At 43.8% G+C, this 24,533-nt stretch overlaps 1 protein-coding gene across 2 annotated transcripts in view; it reads right to left on the minus strand.

Moving 5' to 3' along the window:
• The window catches only part of fmnl2b (formin-like 2b), a 24,970-nt gene continuing 437 nt past the window's right edge, over positions 1–24,533 (minus strand). The window contains exons 1-28 of one of the 2 annotated variants that reach the window (XM_031582367.2): positions 23,856–24,533; positions 21,453–21,536; positions 20,668–20,748; positions 19,976–20,052; positions 19,597–19,680; positions 19,175–19,321; positions 18,570–18,681; positions 17,046–17,122; positions 15,276–15,369; positions 14,814–14,888; positions 14,256–14,366; positions 13,794–13,943; positions 12,995–13,096; positions 11,204–11,696; positions 10,671–10,862; positions 10,216–10,236; positions 9,896–10,020; positions 9,306–9,508; positions 7,348–7,582; positions 6,570–6,638; positions 6,382–6,462; positions 5,343–5,472; positions 4,448–4,611; positions 3,839–3,940; positions 3,373–3,474; positions 2,838–2,961; positions 1,888–2,017; positions 1–1,169 (exon numbers count right to left, since the gene is read on the minus strand). The exon at positions 23,856–24,533 is cut by the window's right edge and continues 437 nt beyond it. In XM_031582367.2, the coding sequence (XP_031438227.1) occupies positions 1,926–2,017; positions 2,838–2,961; positions 3,373–3,474; positions 3,839–3,940; positions 4,448–4,611; positions 5,343–5,472; positions 6,382–6,462; positions 6,570–6,638; positions 7,348–7,582; positions 9,306–9,508; positions 9,896–10,020; positions 10,216–10,236; positions 10,671–10,862; positions 11,204–11,696; positions 12,995–13,096; positions 13,794–13,943; positions 14,256–14,366; positions 14,814–14,888; positions 15,276–15,369; positions 17,046–17,122; positions 18,570–18,681; positions 19,175–19,321; positions 19,597–19,680; positions 19,976–20,052; positions 20,668–20,748; positions 21,453–21,536; positions 23,856–23,972 (3,444 nt within the window). In that variant the 5' untranslated portion in view covers positions 23,973–24,533 and the 3' untranslated portion in view covers positions 1–1,169; positions 1,888–1,925. The remainder of the gene's footprint in view (positions 1,170–1,887; positions 2,018–2,837; positions 2,962–3,372; positions 3,475–3,838; positions 3,941–4,447; positions 4,612–5,342; positions 5,473–6,381; positions 6,463–6,569; positions 6,639–7,347; positions 7,583–9,305; positions 9,509–9,895; positions 10,021–10,215; positions 10,237–10,670; positions 10,863–11,203; positions 11,697–12,994; positions 13,097–13,793; positions 13,944–14,255; positions 14,367–14,813; positions 14,889–15,275; positions 15,370–17,045; positions 17,123–18,569; positions 18,682–19,174; positions 19,322–19,596; positions 19,681–19,975; positions 20,053–20,667; positions 20,749–21,452; positions 21,537–23,855) is intronic. The other variant, XM_031582369.2, reaches the window with a different exon arrangement.

Genomic DNA, 24,533 nt, shown 5'->3' on the forward strand with positions numbered 1-24,533 from the left:
TAGAGTTAAAGTGACAGTATTTGTTGTTTTATTTGATGACAGCCATTGAAAGATCAGGGTTCCAGTTTTGCAGTACAGGAACAAGGTAGAAAAAGAAGGTGTGCTACTCGGTGTCCATTCAGGTTTTCAGTGAATAACGTGCAAGGACAGACAAATCTATCACATGTTACAGGAGTGACGAGAGAGAAGTGAGATGTTAGGTCAAAGAACGGGAAGATACACTTTTCATAGGAGTTAACCCAAGGTAGTCTTCACCACAGTGTTAAATAAAATCTACGTAAACAACATAACTTAAAAAAGGCTCAGGGATCGTAAGGGGTTAGTTAGTTCGGCTCGTGTGATATTTACAGTATTACAATGGATGGACGATGTAAAAAATAAGATGTTCGACTTTCGTAGCAAAATATATGTACATTTACAAATTGTTTTTTTTGTTTTGTTCTTTCACATGATTACTTCCTAATTAAAAAAAAAAAAGAACGAACTCTCATGACGACGTTCATTCACGTGAACACAACCAGCAGGAAACAACAGTCAGTGTCACAAATGAAAATGCATACTTTTTTTTTTCTTTAGCACATGGGATGGCCATGCCTTCACAGATTCACTCAAGGATTCTACAACAGTCTTCTCTCCAGAGCTTCCTCCAGTGTGTTGACTCGACACACGCATCCCTTCTTCCTTAAGACGTGAATGCAGATTAATACGGACGGATAAAAGTCTGTTAAAAAGTGCATGGTGGGCACTTGCCTAGCTCCAGCAAAAAAGAAAACAAAAACATAGGACAGGGGAAGCTGGGAAGAATCACATTGGAGCTAACAAGTGACAAGTCTGTTTTAGTGCCAAGACTCCTCGCCAACTCCACTCCTTAGCAGTAGGAGTGTTCTGGACATCGACTTGGCAAAAGTTTCCCATAAAAAAAAAAAAAACTATATTACATCCTCACTCCTTCACTGTTTGCTATAAGTCCAGAAACAGTTTTAAAATAAAAGGTTGAGATTTCCTTCAGGGAGAGGAACACCATTCTCCTTTTCCCCTGCTCTCTCTGACTTTCTTCAACAGTTAGGTAGTGACCTCCACACTGAGTGACTGAAGCAGCTGATCTTCCAGCTTCTTCCTCATACTCCTCCTCAGCCCATCCATCCGTCTGTAGGGCTGGCTGCGCAGACCTGCATAGAAACACACACACACACACACAGTCAGCAAACAAAATATCTTCATATGTTGGAATCACACTAAAATTGAGTTCTATAAAGGACTGAACTGCATTCACAAACCCCAATTCTTGGTGCATATGTACATCTGCTAAAATCAACAAATATAAGAATGCCTCATGCTACTTCCACTGAGACAGTGTAAGAAAACCTTCTTGGATAACTCTTGAGAAAGCAACATCTTTTCTGAAAGTTTGCTCTGGCTTTCAGCCCACCATACTGTTAGTGCATTTGAATGCAATTCAGCTCCTCACTGTCACCATGGCACATGCGTCACAGGCCATGGGGTGAATGAGCGGACGACGTCGTCGGAGTGGCATGCATGCAGAGATGTCCTCTCGTTTCCCACACAGAAACACAGTGACTCATGCAGTGAGGGGGACAATGCGGGACAATGAATGAGGATGGCCGAGAGACGGACGGTGAGAGAGAGTCGGTGAGTGCAGGGGAGACGGACGGTGAGAGAGAGTCGGTGAGTGCAGGGGAGACGGACGGTGAAAGAGAGTCGGTGAGTGCAGGGGAGACGGACGGTGAGAGAGAGAGAGTCGGTGAGTGCAGGGGAGACGGACGGTGAAAGAGAGTCGGTGAGTGCAGGGGAGACGGCGATGGGAGGAAGAGGAGGAGAGAGTGGAGAATGAAGCGAAAAGAGAGAGAGAGGATTTCGGAAAGCCACCTTGCTGAGGAGGAGGAGAGGGCTTTTGTTTTTTTTGTTTAATAGTGGAAATCCTCGTTGTGGACGGGGTCACTGAAGAAGCGCGAACACCGTTTGGCTGATCGCGCTGTAAATGGGACGGTCTTCAGCACTGCAGCGAGACAACAGCCAATCACAAGACAGAAATACAGCTACTGGTCATTTAAACAGAACATTTGGGGCAGCACATAAGAGTCGCTATGGAAGCTAGCTAGCTAGCTGGCTAAAGCTAGACTATTACAATAATCATTGGCATGTTTCTAGGGTTATAACCTGACCAAAAAGTAATTTCAGTGAATGTAGAGCACAGATACACTAACATTTACCTATTGGTCTCAAAGATATAAACCCACAACATATATTTACACCATGAAATTATACATTTTTGGATAAAACATGCTCTTCTATCTCTAAACAAAACAAAAACATTTACATTTTTCATTTTCCAGGTTTCACTGATTTCTCATTTCAGGTTTTTCATGACTAGTGAGAAGTGTCTATATACACTTTGAAATCTACAAAGAAGAAAACTTGACCTTGTCCCAGGTGTTAATATTGAGTTGGTGTTCATCAACACAAAGTTTCAAATACCTTATTTCACTACCACATTTCTAATGTAAGACGAGAGTGGGAAATAATGACTGCAGTTGCATGGTGCGGACATTTTTTCCTGTAATGCCTTACACAAGAAATGTTCCTGACTTTCACATATTAGTAGTTTCACTTCTTTGTGTGCATGTTCACCCATGAGTGTGATGTGATGTACTTTGTGTGTGTATGTGTTTGTGCGTGTGAGCATTCATGTGTATAATTCAGCAAAGTGACTTTATTGACATCATTGAACTGTCACTCTATTTGTTTGTGTTCGTGTGTGAGAGTGTGTGTGTGAGAGAGAATGTGTCGCTGGTGAGGCCCACTGAACTGTGCCATACCTGTGATGATGTCCTCGATGGCGCCATCTTTGCCCTCGTAGACGTGGCGGCTGTCTTTACCCTGTTTCCGCCTCAGCTCGGTGATCAGCTCCGTCTGCTGCCGCTTGCCCTTATGAGACGGTGACTGTCGGAAAAGATACAGCATCACTCTTCCATCATAGACTACACTGTACACGTGTTACAGCATTTCACCCTATAGCCCCAAACAGCCACATATGTTTATATATTCTTCTTTATTTTCACAAATATCTAGCAGCTCTACAGACTCCTAAAGTAGTAACAGCAACAAGGTATTTGCAGCATTCGAATAGGCAATAGTGTGGACAGAGTTGGTGACAGGAAGGCTTTCTTATCCACACTGTGGCCGCAGGTTTAAATTGACTGAACTATGGAAGATGTGCTGTGTGGATGGAACGAAAGCCAATAACCACAACTGGCCAGCTGTGAACAAGCTCACACTCTTTCCTAGAGAAGAGCACCTTCCATTAGAACATGGCATTGCCCCGAGGAGGTGGATGTTGGGAGCCAAACGCACCTGCGTGTCCTCCTGCTCCTCCATCATGGCCTCCTGTTCCAGAAGCTTCTCCATCATCATCTGCTCCTGCTTCTTCCTCTGCTCGTTCTCCTCGTCCGCTTGCTGTGGGACACACGACAGCAATGCTCAGAGACGGATATTGTATCAAAGCCCTTAAAACGTTCTGTGTCATATAAACAGATAACGCAACTCAGGACAAACGTTAAAGCCCTTAAAACGCATCTCGTTCTGTGCATAAAAACAGACTACGCAACATAAAGCGCAACACAGGAGAAACGTTAAAGCCCTTAAAATGCATCTCGTTCTGTGTCATATAAACAGACTACGCAACGCAAAGCGCGACACAGCACAGACAGTCAAAAAAAATGCCAAAAAGATGTTAGTTGGTATAATTATGTTTGCATGATAAAGTGGAAAGTGAGTGAGTATAATCACACAAAGGAGTGTGTGATTTGTGTTTGCTCACCCGGTAAGACTTGACGAAACGAACAAACACAGGGAAGAAGACGGAGGGTGGCATCGTCTTGGCAACTTCTCCAAAGAATTTCACAACGTCATCAAACGCATCCTTACAATAGAAAACAACAACATTAACATTCTGAAGATAGTAAAAATATTAAGAGGCTAAAGATTTTTTCATTGACCATTTCATCAGTACTTTCAGGTAGCCGTGGATGCGTAGTTTAACAAATTACACATTATCGAAGCATAGTGACCACAACAACCGTTTTGTACTCCAACTTCACATAAATGTAATACTATTGACATCATGCCCAAATATTCCCAGTGGATCCCAGCAGTTTAGCACATTCCTACTCTCCGGCTGTATTCACTGTGTCCCTTAACGCTTCGCCTGAATTCCCACCATGACCATAACCTGTGCCTAGCTACACCTCTACCATTCCTTCATTAAGGCTACACTCTATGTCTTCTCTTTTTGAGAAAACGCTCTTTGTTAGAAACCCAACCGCAATAGAACTTAACTGACCACAAATGGCTTCAACTGAAGAACACCCCCCCAACCCCCACAGCTCAACCCGCGACCCTAACTCAGGCGGTGCCTCGTCAGCCTCACCTGGGCGATGCGGGCGTCGTCCTGCAGCTTCTTGAGGCGTGCCTCGGTGTGGTGGACAAAGTCCTTGAGGAGGGAGTTGTGTCCGTGCATGCTGTACTCGCGACGCGTCAGGTCCATGCCCCTCTGCAGCTCCCGCACGTCCAGCAGCACATTCTCCAGGGACACTGGTGATGAAAAAACATGCTCAGGGTTACCTCCATTCACATTCACATGCATGTTCTATGTTCCACCTGGAGTTGACTCCCTGCTTTTACAGCTGTTCATCTTAATGCAAGTCTAACCTGTATCTCACCGACCCGCATGCACATACATCCTCTTACAGCTGTTAAGTCTAACCTGTACCTGTTACCATCTCCATCTACAGTATGTTCCAGCCTTCGCATATCCTCATCTTAATCTGTATGGTTGTTCTGGTGATCCATTCCATTCAGTTCTATGTACTTCGCTTACAGAAGTAACTTTGCCTCATTTAATTTCATGTCATGATGCAATATGAAATATGCAAAAAGAGGCATATGCAAATGATATAGACTGATCAATACTTAATCAATACATATTAGTGTAATGATCAATAAGATCATTTAAGATAGAGCTTTAGTAGACTTAAATATTAATTATCAGGTGGCCATCTACACTAAATGTCCTTGAGGAAAAGCCTAGAACCCTTTAGAATTCTTTAGCTGAATGTTTCACATTCCGAATGAAAAATGCTTTTGTGCAGAAAAAGGCCTCTTAAATGGAAAAGGCTGACACAAAAGACTTCACCAGCAAAAACTGCCAATAACCAAGGAAGGTCCAAAGATGGAGGAGGGTGGCGTGGGGGAGAGAAGGCGAAAGAAAGAAAGAAAGAAGGAATATGAAATGACAGAAAGATGAAAAAGAGCACGAGCCTCACCAGCGGCAGCTTTCTCCACGTAGTGCAGCTCGTTGTAGAAGAGAGACACAATGGGGTACTTCTCCTTCACCACGTTTGATATGTAGTGCAGCAGAGTCAGCTTCCTGTCCGTGGACTTGGTCTCCAGGAGCTGAGGGAGAGCAGAGGGGCCGTGAGTGACCAGCATGACTTTAATTAGACAGGATAGTACAGACACACATACCGTACACTTACGAATACAGAATGCACATGGCCTAGAGCCAAAACAGAGTTTTTAAGTAAATCAGGAAAGGCAAAACATGCAGAGAAGCAATTGGCTTTTTGTCTCTTTAACAGTGTTTTACAGGAAATGTTCCTTGGAGAAGCAAAAAATGTTTTATGCTAGAGAGAACATTTCTTAACTTAATGCAGTGCATTACAATTTCATGTTCAAAGAGTGAATGGAAGTATACTGTATGTAAGTATGTAACTGCAGTGTGTTCAGGAGGTATATATGAGTTTGTAACTGCAGTGTGTTCAGGAGGTATATATGAGTATGTGACTGCAGTGTGTTCAGGAGGTATATATGAGTTTGTAACTGCAGTGTGTGCAGGAGGTATATATGAGTATGTGACTGCAGTGTGTTCAGGAGGTATATATGAGTATGTGACTGCAGTGTGTTCAGGAGGTATATATGAGTATGTGACTGCAGTGTGTTCAGGAGGTATATATGAGTTTGTAACTGCAGTGTGTGCAGGAGGTATATATGAGTATGTGACTGCAGTGTGTTCAGGAGGTATATATGAGTATGTGACTGCAGTGTGTTCAGGAGGTATATATGAGTATGTGACTGCAGTGTGTTCAGGAGGTATATATGAGTATGTGACTGCAGTGTGTTCAGGAGGTATATATGAGTTTGTAACTGCAGTGTGTTCAGGAGGTATATATGAGTATGTGACTGCAGTGTGTTCAGGAGGTATATATGAGTTTGTAACTGCAGTGTGTTCAGGAGGTATATATGAGTATGTGACTGCAGTGTGTTCAGGAGGTATATATGAGTATGTAACTGTTGTGTACTCACCAGATCCAGACTCTGTAGTTTGAATCCATAGACAGCTCCTCTCTTACTGCTGTTCATGTAGTTCCCCAGGGCCAGGATGATCTGAGGAGGAGAGTCACAAGCACACACACAGAGACATGAATACACACAGAAATAGAGCTGGACCCCAAAATAACTCATCAGAGAAGCAGACACAGGACATAGTTTACCTCCAGAATTTTCTTCAGCTTCTGTGAAGACTTGATAGAGACAGAAGCAGCAATGATTGCATGAAGTTGCTGTGAAGAGGAATATATAGAAAAATTAGTGTACTGAACATAGACGTGTGTGTGTGTGTGTGTGTGTGATATACACACACTCCTTTTTCTCCCTGCAAGTTTGGGTTATACTGTATATGTAAGGTCTTGTTCACAAGCATGAACATCTATGCAATGGTTGTACACAACACAACTGATGCTAGAAAAAAAACAAAAAACAAAACGGTTATACATGGAGACATATTCTGGAGAGCTCGAAGTCTACGTCTGCATTTTAAGTTTTGTTCATGGACACAGACAAAAGAACCCTTGTATGCCATTCTAGCCAGAATTTCAATTGTTAAGAAGAAAAGCATTCCCTGACTTCATTCTGCATTTGCTGTTCAAAGAAGTTAAAAGAATCCTGGCTGCAACTGCATAGGGCATTTAGGCTTAAGGAAGCTCCTTCAGCTCTTCATTTTACTTTTTTGTTTTCAGAGCTGTGTGTGTGTGTGTGTGTGTGTGTGTGTGTGTGTGTGTGTGTGTGTGTGTGTAGGACACAGAGTGGCAGTGAATGAGGAAAGGGAATTTAACTCAAGGATTGGCAGAATCTTCTATTTATCAATCAATGAACTCTACCCACACATCTACATCCACTGCACAGTTCATCCATTCCTCCATCCATCCATCTTTCCCTCCATCCATCCATCCATCCCTACCTCCCTCCCTCTCTCTCTCCCTCCCTCCTTACCGGCGTAAGCATCTGCATGCTGTCGCTGAAGTTGCCCATGAAGGCCATGATGCTCATGCGCTGCGGCAGCCTCTCGATCTTGCTGAAGAGCATCATGAAGCGGTCCTCGTCCGTCAGGCCGTCCAGGGGGCGCCGCTCGCGCTCGTACTGACGCAGCATCTTCACCTCCGACTCCGTGGGCATGAAGCGCATCAGGCACTCCACAAAGTCTAGCGGCACTGTGCGCAGGTCGAACCTGCAGGGGGCGCAAGCGCAACACTCAGGCGAAGGGACTATTTACTTTTGTTTGTTAGAGGTCAGTTCACACTCTAGACCAGTTGAGGGTGTGTTGAAGGATAAACACTGAGTTCTGAGAGCATGTTTGAACTGACAACTTACAGAGTGTCAGACCACAACACAGCATCAGCAAACCATGAACCAGGAAGAGAGTGACATGTTAAACCTAGAGCCTTGTGTGGAAACTTGCAGACAACACTGTAGTTAAAGACATTTCCTCTCTATAAATGGCAGATCTATGACCAGAAGCACAAAGTTTCTCTGAAGTACAATGTTCAACACTGAACAGTTTTGTTTACTCACTCAGCAATTCTATTTTAGTATTCATAATTAAAAGTCAGGAAAGGAAAAGATTTGAGTAGGACTGAAGAGAGGAGAATGGATTGAAACTGAACGATCTGAATGATAGGATCTGGGTCAGCCTCAGACATCACTGCTGAAGTAAACTTATACTTAGACTTTAAACTGCACATGAATAATGTGAATGTAACATTTATGCCTATACATTTATGCACATATTATTTTGTTTACTTTTTATATTAATTTATGTAATTCTCATACATCGTTTGTACTCCTTATAATTATTGCATTATATCAGATGCAATGCAAGTTTAATATCATGTATCAGTTCTGTAATATTCATAATATCATGAATATTAAGTCCTACTAAGATAAAGCTGTGCTGCAACTCCTCTGTAGGAGAGAACAAATTCCTCTCCTCTGATGATACCATTCAAATCTGACACAAAAAACATAACTCTCGTGGTAATCATGATCTAAGGTTTCTCTGCTCCAAGAATAATGTATAAACCTACAAATCAGTCAACACATTACTGTACATGAGTCTGGCTAAAACCGAAAAAGGGTCACCTTTCGTACCAAGAAAACAGTACTATTAACTATTACTAACAGTCCCAACTAGTGTTAGTCCTCAGCAGAAAATGACTAATGACTGTGAAGACTATGAAAAAGATGACTATGACCACAGGTGTTATTAACTGTTGTTACGTATATAGCTCCTATCAGTCCTACTCACCAATGTCAGACACATACTCATTTCTCACGAGTGTATACAAATGAAATTTTTATGAGGAATGTTGAGAGTTTTCATGCCCACTAGCCCCCAATGATACCATTAACATCTTCAATTGCATAATTTTCTCTTAACATGTATATTTGCAGCGTTATTACTCAGAGGGCAAAATAATGCTAATTCTAAAATGTCTGAAAGTTTGATAAATGATTTCCCTGGGAAGCACTCAGGCTGTTTTGCATTCTGGCCAGAGGTTTGTGTTCTGTGTAGACCCCATAGAAGCAGAGGACAGAGGAGCTGAAGAGAATACCGAGTTGGCATGGTAACCCAAGGTGAACAGAATGGAGTTCTCTGTGTCGAATTTGGAAACCTTCACTTTATACGGTGAACAAACCAACACTACAACTGTGATTAAGACTAAAAACCCTCCATGACCAGACCTAAGATGCAATACTAGTTAGTGAAGGAACTACATATAGCTATATTCATATAAATGAATTGAAATATCATTCAAAATTATAAATATCATTCTTCAAATGTTTCAAAGATGTTTCCAATGTTTCATGACTACCACCTTAGCACGTCCAGATTCTAGCTACATAATGCCTTTAGAGGAAGAGGTTTCAATCTGAAAGCAGGTGGCACTCACGTGTGGATGGCTTTGCAGATCTCCTCTGGGCTCTTGCCAGCCTTGCGCAGCGTGATGGCCAGGTTCTTGGACCTGTTGGCCTCCAGCAGGGACACCTTGTTGGGGCCCTTCTGCGGGGCCTTCTGCTTGCTCAGGGTCATGTCCATCGCCGGCCCCTGGGCTTTGGTCTTGAACATCTCCTCAAACTCATCCACGTTCAGGTCCTGGAAGGGTCAGACAATGGAATAAAGTTCAATAGATTGTCAGTAAAGAATGCTCAGCAGCTTGTAATATTTAATATGGTTAATTTATCATTCTGAAAGGAATGTTCCTTGAGGAATCCACAATCTGAAATATTCCTAAAACATTCCAATTCTAGGTTGGGTAAATACATGAAAGAAAAGGAAAATGACTTTGTTTGCCAGAATATAGGCATTCAGTGTGGCTTTTTTTCGGCAGATGTTGTGATTATCTTTTCAAATGATCTGGCAGCTCAACTAACTCACAGACAGCTAGCTGACAGTGAAGGATTGGTATGTGGATTGACAGACATACTGCATCTGCCTGCACAAAGGGCACAAAGGTCACTCTACACAACCATATTCCAGTACCTCCAGGATCCGCTCGTCGTCGATCTCGTTGAAGACCGTGCCGTTGATCTGGTTGGGTTTGAGGGCGACCCAGTTGAACACTGGCAAACGGAACTTGGTCTTGATGGGCTTCTTGATCTTCACGGCTAAGGAGTGACATAGAACATTCATTCTAACATCACAATAGACCTCAACATGAGTTAAATAAGTAGGGGTCAGGAGTCTTTTTGGAATGGAGCCATAAAAACAGAGCGAAGACATGACATGGACTAAAATGAAAGATGGAGAACACCATCACAACACAATGAAGGGGGGAGAAACTCGCAGAGAGGAAAACCTACAGAAGAGCTTGAGCGGTCCGTCTTTGTGTGCAGAGAAAGAAAAGCAGACAAACAGTTTAAAGAGGAGGAATCAGAGAACGAAAACAAATCACTGATTAAGGACGTGGGGGATATGCAGCAGATTAAGCAACGCTCTTTGAAGAAATGGTTCCACATCTGATCAAAACGGCCTGCCTTGCTTCATATTATAAATAGGGGGCTGTTCTGTTACATATCTATCGACAAAGCCTTAAAAAGTGTACAATCTGGGACTGAGTGTAAAACCCTAACATAACATCCAAGTAGATGAAAAACAAATGCATACAGTAAGCCAATTAGGTCACAACTTTCAAAATGGCAGTTTCAGATAATTCACTTGTTCATCACGGCTTACTGACATTACACTCATATATGCTGTAAATATCAGACCTCCAGAACTAGGGCTGAAAGTCTCTGCCAACCCTACTGATGAGTACCTGTGAGTCCAGAGTTGAAGATGACAGTGGGGGAGCCACAGCCAGGCAGAGGGGGTGCGATGGGGGGAGGAGGAGGAGGCAGGGGACCAGAGATCTCCAGCGCATGGCCAAAGAGGGGTGGAGGAGGGGGAGGAGGAGGAGGGGGCGGTGGGGGAGGAGGTCCAGCGGTAGCTGCCGATGGTCCATTTGATACTGAAGCAGAGGAGAGAGACAGAGAGAGAGAGAAAGAAAGAAAGAATGACAGGCAGCAACTTCACTATTTACAGCTTGCATTTTCACTTCTCAAACATAATACACACACAGGTCATATAATTTCACACATATACGTACATGTAATGATATTCTACTGTTACTGATAAAGTAAACTGTTAATGATACTGAAAAATCTAAAGCTAAGAGCTGATTATTGTTGGCTTAGCACTCCAATGGATTCTTCATGTTTGTGACAGAGACCTTTCTACAAATCCCACACACACACACACACACACACACACACACACACACACACACACACACACACGTGTGTTGCTTACCAAGTGTATCAAATGAGGGCATAAACATATCCCCAGACCCGTGCATAAACATATCCCCAGACCCGGGCATGGGTGGCGGTGGTGGAGGAGGTGGCGGTGGGGTAGGGGTAACTCTGCCCCCCTGAGCGCCCAGTGGCAGACCTCCTCCTAGACCAGGACTGTACAGCCCAACAACACCACCAGCTCCTGCTAATCCAGAATCTTCCGGCCCCGGGGAGGACATCAGCTCATGCAGCGGAGGCGGCGGTTCGGGGAGCAGGGTGGTGGTGGTGAGGGCCGAGGAGGACGAGGAGGCCGAGGCGCCCCCTTCCCCGCCGCTGGAGTCGCCCCCCTCGCCGTCTCCCTCGCCCCGCTGGGTGATCTGCAGGCTGCTGCGGCGCTCCAGCTCCGTCAGCTTCTTCTCCAGACGGCTCTGCCGCAGGATGGCCTCGTCCTTCTCGCGCACCATCCGCCGCAGCGTGTGCACCTGGGAGCTGGCGTCTCGGTACACGGCCTACACACAGCCGGAGGAGGTGGTGTTAGGGGGGTACACACAGTCAGGAGGTGGCCAGAGGAAGAGGGGAGTGTGTTAGGGGTTTGGTGTGTGACTGAGGAAATGATAATGTATTGAAAATCGATGTTGGCCTACTGACGCTGTGCACTATGTTATGGGAGTTTCCACAATTCCAGTTTATACAGTTCATCCATTTCGTGCGTATAACAGAATGAAGGTTTTTGTGTGCGTGTGTGTGTGTGTGTGTGTGTGTACTCCTTAGAGGCTCTCTTTTTGTCTATGTTTTTTTTTACAGAGATATATGAAAAAAAAGCCCCTTTTATACAGAGATCTTGCTATATTGCCATTAAGAAGACCCCTTGTTATGCCCCAGCCGGCATTCTGGTAGCAGAGGCGTGACATTGAACATAGCGTTTATAATGCCACGTTCAAGACCACTTGGAACTTGGATATTTCAAACCCGGAAAATTTAACCAGAACGGCACTTGACGTTTGGAGTTCCGACTCAGCTTCAGTGAAGCGCGTCATTTGACCAATTTTACATTGTTATCATCATGGTACCGAACCTGAAGACCATGACTATATCAAAAATTAAAAATCGTTTTTAAATGTGTGAAGATGCATGAAGAGGCAGTGTGTCAAAATGAACAGGATTTTTTTTTTTTACATAATTAGTAGATAAAAGGAAAATCCACTGATGAATCATCACCACATTATTGTGTTGTGGTCTTGAATGTGCCATAACATAACATTGGAAATAATCTAGCCCCTATCTGTTACTTTCAAAAACAATGATGGGTGCTAACATGTTAGTGTCGCCAGGCACATTTATATACATGTCGGATTCGTGTGTTCTGACAACACAGTAGTCTTGATTCATGTTGGTTAGCTGCTAGGCTGCATCACACCCCTATCCCGCCATGCTGGCTCTCCCTTTCACACAGACGTCGATCTGGCTCTGTGACTACCTCCACTGCAGGCTTAAAGGTGGAACAACAATGCCCCCCCCCCCCCATTCCTTGTTCATACCTTTTAAACAGAACGGCCTTGATCAAGCTGTATAAAAGGGACTAATGTACTCGGGGTGGGTGTAGAAAAGGCTCCAAGCCTCAGATAACCAAGAATAGCGTTACGATAATGAGTACACATCACTGCTCTCAACTGACAGCAGCATTTGCATAAAAACAACTGGTGTGTATGTGTGTGTGTGTGTGTGTGTGTGTGTGTGTGTGTGTGTGTGTGTGTGTGTGTGGATATGTGTGTGTGTGTGTGTGTGTGTGTTCCATTAGAGGACTCACTCGTGTGGACTCCAGCTCCTTGTTCTTCTGCATCAGCTGTTTCTCCAGTTCCACTATCTTGGACATGGCCTCATTCTCAGTGTCCAGAAGCTTATCGGTCAGCTGCAGGACACAGAATTCAACAGTTAGGATTATATCCAATGGCCTGCTCATTTGGAATGGGATTTTTTTTTGCCCTTTACAAATGTTAAGTAACACCATTAAGTGTAATACTGTATTACTGAGGAAAGTATGTTATAAAGTCATTAGCTTCTTGTTAGTTTAATAGCTTTTTAGTTTAATTGTTTGTTTTACAAAGACATTGCTGTTAGGTCAGACTGAAGCCCTAGGAATGATGAGAAATCAGGAACTACTTCAGAAAACAGAGGCTAATTAAAAGGAAATAAAAGCGTTGAACACTTATTTCACATGGTCGATAGATCATAGATAGATCAGATACTTGAATTTTATAAAGAGACATTTCTTGGTCGCCAACCAAAGACAATCCAACATAGCCATGCTCTGCAGGAAATCTTTTCTGAGAGTTAGAGTGTATGTGTGTCTTCATCCTCACAATTACATGTATGTTGTGTGTGTGTGTGTGTGTGTGTGTGTGTGTGTGTGTGTGTGTGTGTGTGTGTATGTGTGTGTGTGTCTTCATCCTCACAATTACATGTATATGAGTTTATGGCTGTCTGCAGAGTCTATACTTGACGTGCATGAATGCCTAACAGTATATGGCACACAGTATGTGTGTGTACTTATTGTGTGCGTGTGTGTGTGTGTGTGTGTGTGAGAGTGTGTGAGTGAGTGCTCTGACCTGAGACACGCTCTCTTCCAGCTCCTCCACCCGCTCCAGCGCGGCGTTCTTGGTCTCTGCGTCCTCCAGCAGAGTGCCCACGTCAAACAGGTTGTCCAGGTAAGCCTGGATCTGCACCTGCAACTTATCACTCTCAGTGTGCTTCAACCTCTGTAGGGAGACAGACAAGGAGACATACAGGGAGACAGACAGACAGGGAGACAGACAGGCAGACAGAGAGAAAACATTAAAACTGCAGGCAAAATGATGCGCAGCTACTATGTGGACAGCATGAAAGCAGTAAACAGATCTGTTGAATTTGAATTCAGCCAAAGACACCTAGTGATATCTATTAAAACATGTTTTGTGGGTGAAGCTGGACAGATTGGAAGCTGTATAGATGTCTGTATGCCGCTGCTGCAACTATGTAGGAAGAAAAAAAATGCCGAAATGTGGATAAGTATGTAGACTTCACATCCTTGCCTCTAGGTACTCGTCCAGTGAGAGCTTGGTGAAGTCATACTGCAGATGCACCCTGAAATTCATGTCCTCTACTGAATGCACAACTATGTTGATGAACTGCATACAGGCAACCTGCAGAGAGAGAGGAGGAAAAAACAAACTCAGTTTCAATGGTGTGTCCGGGATAGGACAAGCAACGGCACACACAACACAATGCAAAGAAGTCCAACGGCCTACACTGGAATAAATACAGTTAATAAAATAATGCTATTATCATGGTATTCCAAATGAGTTATTAAAACCACCATAATAGATTGATAGACTATTTAACATAAGACAATTTAATTTAAAAATATTATTTCCCTGCAGCAAGAAGAGCACTGCACTACTAATATCAAATACTAAGACACTCTAAGAGCAAGTCTGAAGACTATAAGAGTGCAATTTTGATAAAAGTGTTTGCTAATTGCATATTTAGCTATAGTTTTTCTACCACAGCAGCAACAAATGCAAACGTTTCCTGACAATCAGCAAATCCCCACAAACATGGTCTAAATAATGTTCATTCACAAAACCTACCATGAAGTCAATGTTGTTGTCCTCATTCTTGAAATGTTCCATCAGCTTCTCAAACCTCTGTGACTCTGAGCACACCTGAGAGGGAGAGAGGGAGGGAGTGAGTGAGGGGGTGTCATTGGAATCCATACCTTGACACTCATAAATCTGCAGTTGCAGTCGTTTCGGTTTAATTCCTGTTGATTTTCTGACATTGAAACCGGCCTTCAAAAGAGACCTCCTTTTAATTCAGGTGGACACGATTTAAGACGAACAAATAATGGACAGAAAAACAACAATTTAACATACAGCAGCATCACCGGCTCTTGCATCACACCCCTGCCACTGATTCAACGGACTTCAAATAGTGACTATGATGGTTTGAGTCTCAGTGGTCGTGGCTCATTAGCGTTTAGCTCACGTCTCAGCTATGAGTTAGCTAACTATGAGTTAACTATCCGCTATTAGCCAAGCACACTGACTTACCTCCTTGAAGTGGTCGAAGGCTGCCAGGATTATCTCATGACCCCCACGCACCAGACACACCGCAGCCAGCAGCTCCAGCACCAGAGCCTTAGTTCTGACGACCCAACATGAGATAGATAGAGATAGAGAGAGAGAGAGAGAGAGAGAGAGAGAGAGAGAGAGAGAGAGAGGAGAGAAAGAGAAAGAGAAAGAGAGAAATAATTTTAATGATAATGATTCTTAACCAAGGACACCACTGGAGAACCTTAACCCACAACAGCCAATGTTAAATACCCCTGAATCTAAAGCTGAAGCTAAAACGGAACTGATGGTCTTTCCAGCCAAACAGGCTATCCACCACAATATCAATATTGACTCCTTATCTCTTGTTCCTTCCAAAACAGCAAGAAATCTCTGTGTCATTATTGATGATCAACTGACTTTCACTGACCACATTGCCTCTGTCTCGCGGTCGTGCCGCTTTGCGCTATTCAACATCCGCAAAATCAGGCCGTACCTAACCCAGTTTGCCACCCAGCTGCTGGTGCACACCTTGGTGAGTTCCCGCCTTGACTACTGCAACGCCCTCCTAACGGGCCTGCCGGCATGCGTGGTGAAACCACTACAGATGATCCAGAACGTGGCGGCACGTCTGGTGTTCAACCAACCAAAGAGGGCACACGTCACCCCGCTACTCATTGAGCTCCACTGGCTGCCTGTAGCTGCTCGCATTAAGTTCAAGTCACTTATTCTTGCTTACAGTGATTGCAGGTTCTGCTCCCACCTACTTAAATGCTCTTGTAAGGGCAAATGTTACACCCAGGATGCTGCGCTCGTCTAATGAGCATCGTTTAACACTGCTGTCTGTGCAAGTACGGCAATCCAGACTATTCTCATTTGTAGTTCCACGTTGGTGGAACGAACTGCCTAGCACTACCAGAGCAGGGGCGTCCCTCTCTACCTTTAAGAAGCTCTTGAAGACCCAACTCTTCAGAGAGCACCTCCCTTCCTAACTTGCACTTCGACTAGTACTTAACCTGCACTTACAGCAATTACATTCCGGCACTTTTTTTTGTTCTATTTCTTATGTAAAATAGTATTTATTGTTACACTAGGTGTCTATTGCTTGTAGCTTGACTTCTCTCCCTTGTACGTCGCTTTGAACAAAAGCGTCTGCTAAATGACTAAATGTAAATGTAAACCCCTTAACACAGAGCCATCCCAGCATCCTCTACATGGGCGGAGGTACTGACAATCTTATCTTTAACAGAGTAAATGGCCAGACTGATGTGGGATTAAATTCCATTCAGTGATGTTAATCTGTGAATGAGTGACAATCTGTCAGGTCCTCTGTTGAAAATGGTTTATTCAGAGAACATTAATCGAGTTGTAATGGCCTTGGAAAGGGAGCCTATCAGAGACACTCGCTGAGTGATGGACTCTGTTGCACTGTTTGTGACTCACTTTCATCAGGATAACAGTTCATGGGCAATTTGCCAGAGATGAGTGAGTGTGTGTGTGTGTGTGTGTGTGTGTGTGTGTGTGTGTGTGTGTGTGTTTGTGTGTGTTAGTGAGTGAGAGAAAGGGGGGAAGTCTCATGTGAAGTTCTCATGTCTTCAATCAGACAGTGAGGTGAGAAGCACACATGATTGCAGGACAGATAAGAGAAAAGACGAGAAAATCCCTCATCAGCCCAGGTCTTAAAGAGGATCCCAATGGGGTTACTTAACTGATAAAGTAAGGTGTGTGTGTGTGTGTGTGTGTGTGTGTGTGTGTATATAAGGTGCTTACCTGGGGTTTTTATTGTTAAGGCTCAGAGCAATTTCATTCACAGCGTGTGGATGGGACATGACCATATTAAAACCATACTAGTAGAGAGAGAGAGAGAGAGAAAGAGAGAGAGAGATAAAAGTAGCAAGGGATTAGGAAACGGACAACAGGAGTACACAGAGACGAACATGCGTAAAAGGGAAAAGCTGATAAACAGTGTTATTTGTGCAACATTAAATGCAACCGATTCAAGAGAATCAGGCAGCCAAGGAAAGAGCCACATTCTAAAACAGACAATCTTTTCATAGCTTTCACTTCACCATGACCGCCACTGCACACAGGCAACTAGCCATATGGTGTTTGTCAAATTTTTATATCTTCTTCTTTTGCTTTTTTTTATCCATTTTTGGGTGACGATTTCATATACTTAGTCTTCACCAATCCACATGAAACTTGGTGTGCTTGTAGCCCCACATGTCTGATACGGTATATAAGGTTTGTGTCCTTAAGTGTGCATTACCCTCGTGCTAGCGCCCCCTGAAGTGGGGTAGGGTCAAAGCACTTTTTGGGCAATAGCTTGAAAACCGTTGATCAAATTCTCAATTGTGTATGGCAAGCTCGCATCTAAGAGGTGCACAACCCTAGCTCATTATGATTCATTTGTGAAGTCGGCCTCAAGCAAAAATCACTTCACTAGCCAAAATATTGTGATGTAAAGGTTTAAACTTCATGACATTTGACATCCTGTCGGGGGTGGGGGGGAATGCAATGGACATATTATGAGACAATATCTCAAGAACCACTTAAGCTAAAATTTTGAAATCAAAATTCAGAAGCCATCACATGCCTGTGTGAATAGTCAATCTTCATCACATTTTGTAGGCTCATTCATAATGGCATATAGAAGCTATTATACCCAATTTCAAACAAATCAGCCATAAAATGTCACTACAACAAGCTACAGCATGTTTTCCTTTGTTCTTCTGACAGATCTTCAAAATTCACTTTGTCTTTAAATCCTTACATCCTGTACATTTCCTGACATTGAGCACTACAATATATCTGTTATAAAGTCACACTCATATTCCTCATATATATATTGACACACATATATATAATCCTCATATTCACTAGACAGGTCGCAAAACCGAAGAATGTAACTAACAGGTACTGCTTCACATCCTATCAGTGTACAACCGCCTCACAAGCAAACTATAGTTCCTTAAATATTTCATATTTAAACCTTGAATAAGATATACAACAAACGTCTGTTATTTCACTTAATTCTTGCTCATTCTCTCACTTTATGCAATGGTCATATTACGCACGGCTATGCAATACGTCTAGTTTCAAAAAGTTTCAGCAAAAGTAACCCTACTTACACAAAGTGTCAAACCTTACATCACAACAACGGTTAGCTATAATACACATCTAAATTATCATTATTACTCGTCTACTTATATTTATTATTACAACTACGGTTACAGTATTAGTAGCGGAACTAATAGCAGTACTACTAGTAACAGTGTGATTAACGTGTGTTACCTGGTAGTTCATAATGGCCCTCAGACACATGATGCACACGTGCACGTCGTCCTTCTTGCACACCAATCTGGAGTTCTTTAGTGTCCTGCGGCTTGGCAGAGTGTTGGACCTACTGGTATGGGACAAGAGTGGGGAATGGAGTGTTAGTGAGTGAATTACCTGTTCAGCTACTCTTGATTTGAAAGAAAGCCACTATATTAGAACAGAAACAAAGTTAATACGACATAAAAACTTAATTCTGGGGAAACATTTTTGGTCGACAATGACTTCCTCTTGTGATTGAACAGTGTACTTAAGTGAAAGTTAGCATAAAAGCTTTAGGTTTGGCACAGAGGAAGCCAAGACCGGCATTATTTGTACTTAACATCCAATACACCCACTTGTCAAATTTGACAACTGACATACCTGGGCTTATAAACTGAAATGTTGTTGAACCCTAGAATTGAATTCACTGGGTTAATTTGATTATCCACTCATTCAATTTGTCTTTGTAATGCTGTGGTGATCTGACCTGCACACTTACAATCTGGTTTATTTTCTGAAGTGTCCCCATAATGTATGTGCTGTCTGTGTAGTACACATGTACGCGTCTATCTGGGTGTTACCTCAGAGAATGGCGGGTGGACCGTGGTATGTTGCTGCCACTAACTGGAGAGGGAAGGTTACTATCGCCATGGAGATCCTCAATGGATCGGCTCCAAGGAGTCTCCACGGAAACTTCCGGATTGCCTTCAGGAGCATCACCATCAAACCTGAGAAAGAGAGAGTGAGCTTGTAGCTTACTACTTACAAAATGTTTACATGTGTCAACGCAGTCAATCATATTTGAATTTGAAAGTTAGAGAGTGAGACTCAGTCAACAACAATAACCCGCACTGCACATGGTACAGACTCACTCAAGAATACAATACATACTGGAACACAGTCAAACCTTTATGAGGACAACAATAAGGCAATACTAGGGTTCATCAATACATTCACTGAGCACAAGCACAAACACACACACACATTAGCGAGAGCTACTCACGTGACAGCATATTGAGCAAAGGACAGATACTCCACCAGCACGTCCAGACCCTTATTCTCCTCATTCAGGAATTCTCTCACCCAGCTGAATGTGGAACAAGGGCACTTTAAGTCATTAAAAATACAACAGGCCTAGACAACCAGCTGGTACCCCCCACACATACTCTTGTGCACACACACACACACTCTAGTGCACAAACACACACACACACACACACTCTAGTGCACACACACACACACACGCTCACACACACACGCTCACACACACACACACACACACACTCCAGTGCACAAACACACACACACCAGGCCTCCCACTACAAGTGCTTTATGATTTATGAGCTGTGATTCAGTTCAGTTGGGAGCGACTCGTGACTCACCCGATGTGATTGGTTCGCAGCGAGATCTCCAACTCACGGAGCACTTGGGTCGACTCCTGCACTCTTCGGCGAAATTTCTGTGGAGAAATGCCACACATGACACTGCTGTCGCTACTGACCAAACTAGGTCACGAAAAAATACTGTGGCCATTGACTCTTCGGGAGGGCAGTCACTTAAGCAGTTAGCCAACTAAGCAGAACCAGTGTGTAGCTAGCATCAAGAGTTGATTGAGTTCTAAGTTGATTTCAGGTTTGTGGAGCTTTTCTGTGTGTAAGAAATGGGTGTACAGTTCTGATATTCTGTGCAGTACTCCTGCAAATGAAAAGTGAATTATGCAGGAGCCTGATCTGCCTCTGGAGCCTCTGTTGGGAAGTAACCTTTCAGCATCATATGTATTACTGGCACACATAAATACACACACACACACACACACACACAACAAATGTACAGTAGAGACACAAACATAATCTTGCGGGAATGCATACAACAGTGAGTACAAAAAACACTGTCAATATTCCCATCACGAGATAACTTAATCACACACACACTAACATGCACACACACAGAGACACACACGCACACACACACACTCTAACATGCACACAAACAAACACGCAGTTTTCTCAACAGACGGCCATGCTAAGGTCAGAGGTATGTAGAGGGGTCAGATGGTTTCCAGGGAGATGCTCACCTTCCTGGTGACAGCTGGGTCCAGGAAGCCTTTGAGCTTCTGGATATACGTGTGTGGGGGGTTCTTCACCTGGAATCGTTCCTATTACACACACACATACACATTAAATCTTGTTTTATTCACAATTCTTTTCTTTAATTAATAACCATTTTTTTTCCCAGAGACATTTGCACTGATGGGAAAAGGGGCTAGGTCCTTATTCACACACGTGCATTATTGAAGACTTCTTCAGCACGCATCACCTCTCTTTCTCCCTCTCTCCTCTCTTCCCCTCCTCTCCTTCGCTGGCGTCTCTCAACATTATGATAAAAATCTCCCATTCTCCGTCCGCACCGACTCTCGGCCTGACATCTACATGCATCCTTGCCCTAATTCTGCCAGCATTCTCTGACATAATAGCAAAACAGTCATTTATTATTTATGTCATCTCTCATCCTGTTTTTTTTTTTTTTTTTAGTCCCTTTCTTTTTAAACGTTTCCCTTTTGGTTCAGCTCACAAAGTAGCATCCACCCATGTCTGGCATCCACGGATGTGCCGACGTCACGGTAACCATGGCAACACATGTGTCGGGAGGGCAGCCGCTTCTTATGAAGAAGCCTACAGTAGACATTAACTCTGCACTAATGAGCTTGTTTACAGGAAGGTGTGAGGTGACAAGGATTATAATTAAGTTTTGCCTTGTCTTGGGGTGATGCCTTAATGTTGGTAGGGGTACTATGAAAATGAAGGCGTTGTTTGTTATTCGCTCTCTCTCAGTCACACGGATGTCATCACACGCTCTCACCTGGTCACAAATCAGCTCCCATTTCTTCTCATTGTCGTACTGTCGCAGTAGTCTCACTTTGTCAGGAGGCAGGTTCATTGAATTCTATGATGGAAATAACCACACACACACATCACAGTTTCCAAATGATTTCTCATACTTCACTCACCACAAAGAAGTTATTAAAATACATCTTTTGAAAGTAACACAATCAATCCATATCAGATATCTCATCTATTCCACCATGCTAGCTACCTATAAACCTAGTCCAAAACAAACATCCCCCATCAAACACACCATGTGTAACCCTGTGTGGAAACACATCGAGCATGATAATCAGGCCTAGTTTATTTTGGAGAGAGACCACAACACAGCTTCCGTGACTCGGTTGCGTGCATGTATCTCTATGCGTATGTGTGTGTGTGTGTGTGTGTATGCGTGTGTGTGTGTGTGTATGCGTGTGTGTATGTGTGTGTGTGCTTTGAGCTCCAGTTGAAGAGCAGATGGGCCAGTGGGTTGGAACCGCAGACGGAGCGTGTCTGGATGCGTGGCACAGAAACAGAACGCCCCTCACGGTCAATTAGCAGTTTAATCGAAGGAAGTCTTTCGATTCGAAGGGACGCGGCTGAGGTCTGCCACTGAATGTATACATACACACACACTCGCTCGGTCTATGTATATAGAACAAACATCATTATGCATATGAAACTCCTACACAGAGAGCGAGAGGGAGAGAAATACACACACACAAAAAGCACACACTGAAAGCATTCAGTGGTGAGGAGGAGCCTGCCTCGCCATTCCTGCCGGGATGGAATTTGTGATGCAAATCCATCAGAAGATGGGAGAGGCTTTCACTGATTCCCCATATACATTCTCTCTCTTCATCTCTCTCTCTCTCTCTCTTCATCCCTCTCTTTCTTCATATCTCTCTCTTTCTCTCTCTCATCATATCTCTCTCTCTCTTCATCCCATTCTCTCTTCATCCCTCTCTTTCTTCATATCTCTCTCTCTCTCTCTCTCTCTCTCTCTCACCCTCTCACCCTCTCCCTTCCTCCCTCCCTCACAGGCACATGCTTATGCACAAACAAGGTCTGGCTGATTTGCATCCATCCATGTTCACCATTAAACACTGTCTTGCTTCTTCTGATTCTGAATGCTGTTTTTTTCCCCTTTGATTGATGAACACTGTTCTTAAGATGAGAGGTTGCCATACTGCTCTTGAGTATCATGTCTGTAATTTAATCATTCAAACTTCAGCTGTCAATGCAATTGGGGCCAAATTAAGGACTTTTCAAACTCTCCTTAAGATGTGAGCTCCTAAGACCATACCACCATATTGTTATTAAGTCCCCCATATTTGGGCAGTTCCAGTCTAGACCATCCTGCACCGGGATGTCAGTGTTAAATACCAAAACAGGAGCCATAATCAGATCAGGGACCCCACTGGGAACCCCCTGCCCCCAAACCCTCTCCCTCCCCAAATCACTCCATCCCATCTAATAACTGGCCAGGGCTTGACACAACCGAGAAGTCTCTGATCTCTTGTGCTTAGATTAAGGCAGCGCCCCACCAGCGAGGAATTTCAGTGCTACTCCTTTCTGGGTGATATTCAAGGGGGTGCATCTTAAGGAGCTGGGCCCACTGAGCTAATCTTGATTAGATCACATAGGACTGATGTCTGCTTGGGATTACGAGTCCACAATATAGTGGATGTTATTTCTACACTACCGGTGAGATTCGTGTGGGTGTTTTCCCGTCTTGCCACATTAGTGTTATCCATAACAGAGCTCACCATTGAGGCCCCTCTCCTCACCACATCTCACCCGTCTTCTCCGGTTTACATTGTAGCAATACAATGATTCGCAGCAACCCCCGTGGTCGCAAACGATGTCACAGTCTATTGTGTCCACGGATGGTCAAACTTGTTGCTGAAAGGATACATGCATCCGAGCTACGTCACGGAGGATACAGTCAACTCAAGCCGTCGAGGCCATTTAAATGCACGGTGCTACTCACAGTCCATGTGGTTGAATGGCGCAGCCATTGCAACCCTACGGTATAATTAATTTACATGGGAGACATAAGGGGTGATTTGATGACACGTCCAAGTCAAACGTTTTGATGGTCAGGTGCAGATACATTTATTTCAGAGGGGCAATGGCCCATACGAATATAGCGACCACTAAAAATCAGACATGCGAAAAAAAGGGGGGAGGCAGAGTGAAGCATTTAATTAGCCGCTATCACACAGCAGCAAACATCATCAAAGCAAGCTGTGACTCTGCCACACAATGGATATGCGCTACCGTTAGCGTCGGGAGCCCGTAACTCAAAACAAGAGCCATGACTATGAGAAGATTTACATGTTGTGGGCAGTGTGTACAAAACAGCGGATACTGTGAAAATGCGATTTTTTTTTACCAAGGCAATTGCGAATCTCTCCTCCAATTCTGCAGGGTCTGGCATGGGTAGTTTGGGGGGCTTGTTCCTCGCCCTGAAGTCTGTGAGCTGGGCATCCATACTCTCAGCGTTCCCCATGTTATTGTCCGCTGTTTTCCTCTGTTACAGACAGAAACACGTTTTCCCACAGTTTCCTCCAGAAAATACAAGTCGAGTGGAGAAATCCACGATGGACGAAAGCCTCAATCACATTAAAGTCTGGTTCCCACGGGTGAGAATTCAGAAACCTGCAGAACGTGATATCCGATGCGTGGCAAAAGCACTACTACATTGTTAATCCGTGATTTTTGTCGGTCTCTCCATTCATCTTTCCACGGTGGAACAATGCACAGGTTCACAGCGGATCAAAACCGCATCCTTACCCGTATCGCGCACAATAAACGCCCCACTCCCAGTTTGCGCTATTTGCGATAGTGTGCATGATTCAGATACGGCAGTGTGCGATTGTGTGGAGCGATCTGGCTAGTTAATCCTGCCTGTGGCTACAACAGACGGAGTTCGACATCCACACATTAAACAGCAAAGTCTCCATTCAGTACCCGACACAATGAACCCTTTCAGCTTAGAACCCCCGCTGGGGCGTGCCAAAAGCCGCGATGGATAGGCGAAGGGAGGCAATGTTTTGTTCTGTTGCATGCC

This window comes from Clupea harengus, chromosome 16 (genome assembly GCF_900700415.2).
Source record: "Clupea harengus chromosome 16, Ch_v2.0.2, whole genome shotgun sequence".
In the NCBI taxonomy this organism is placed as follows: Eukaryota; Metazoa; Chordata; class Actinopteri; order Clupeiformes; family Clupeidae; genus Clupea; species Clupea harengus.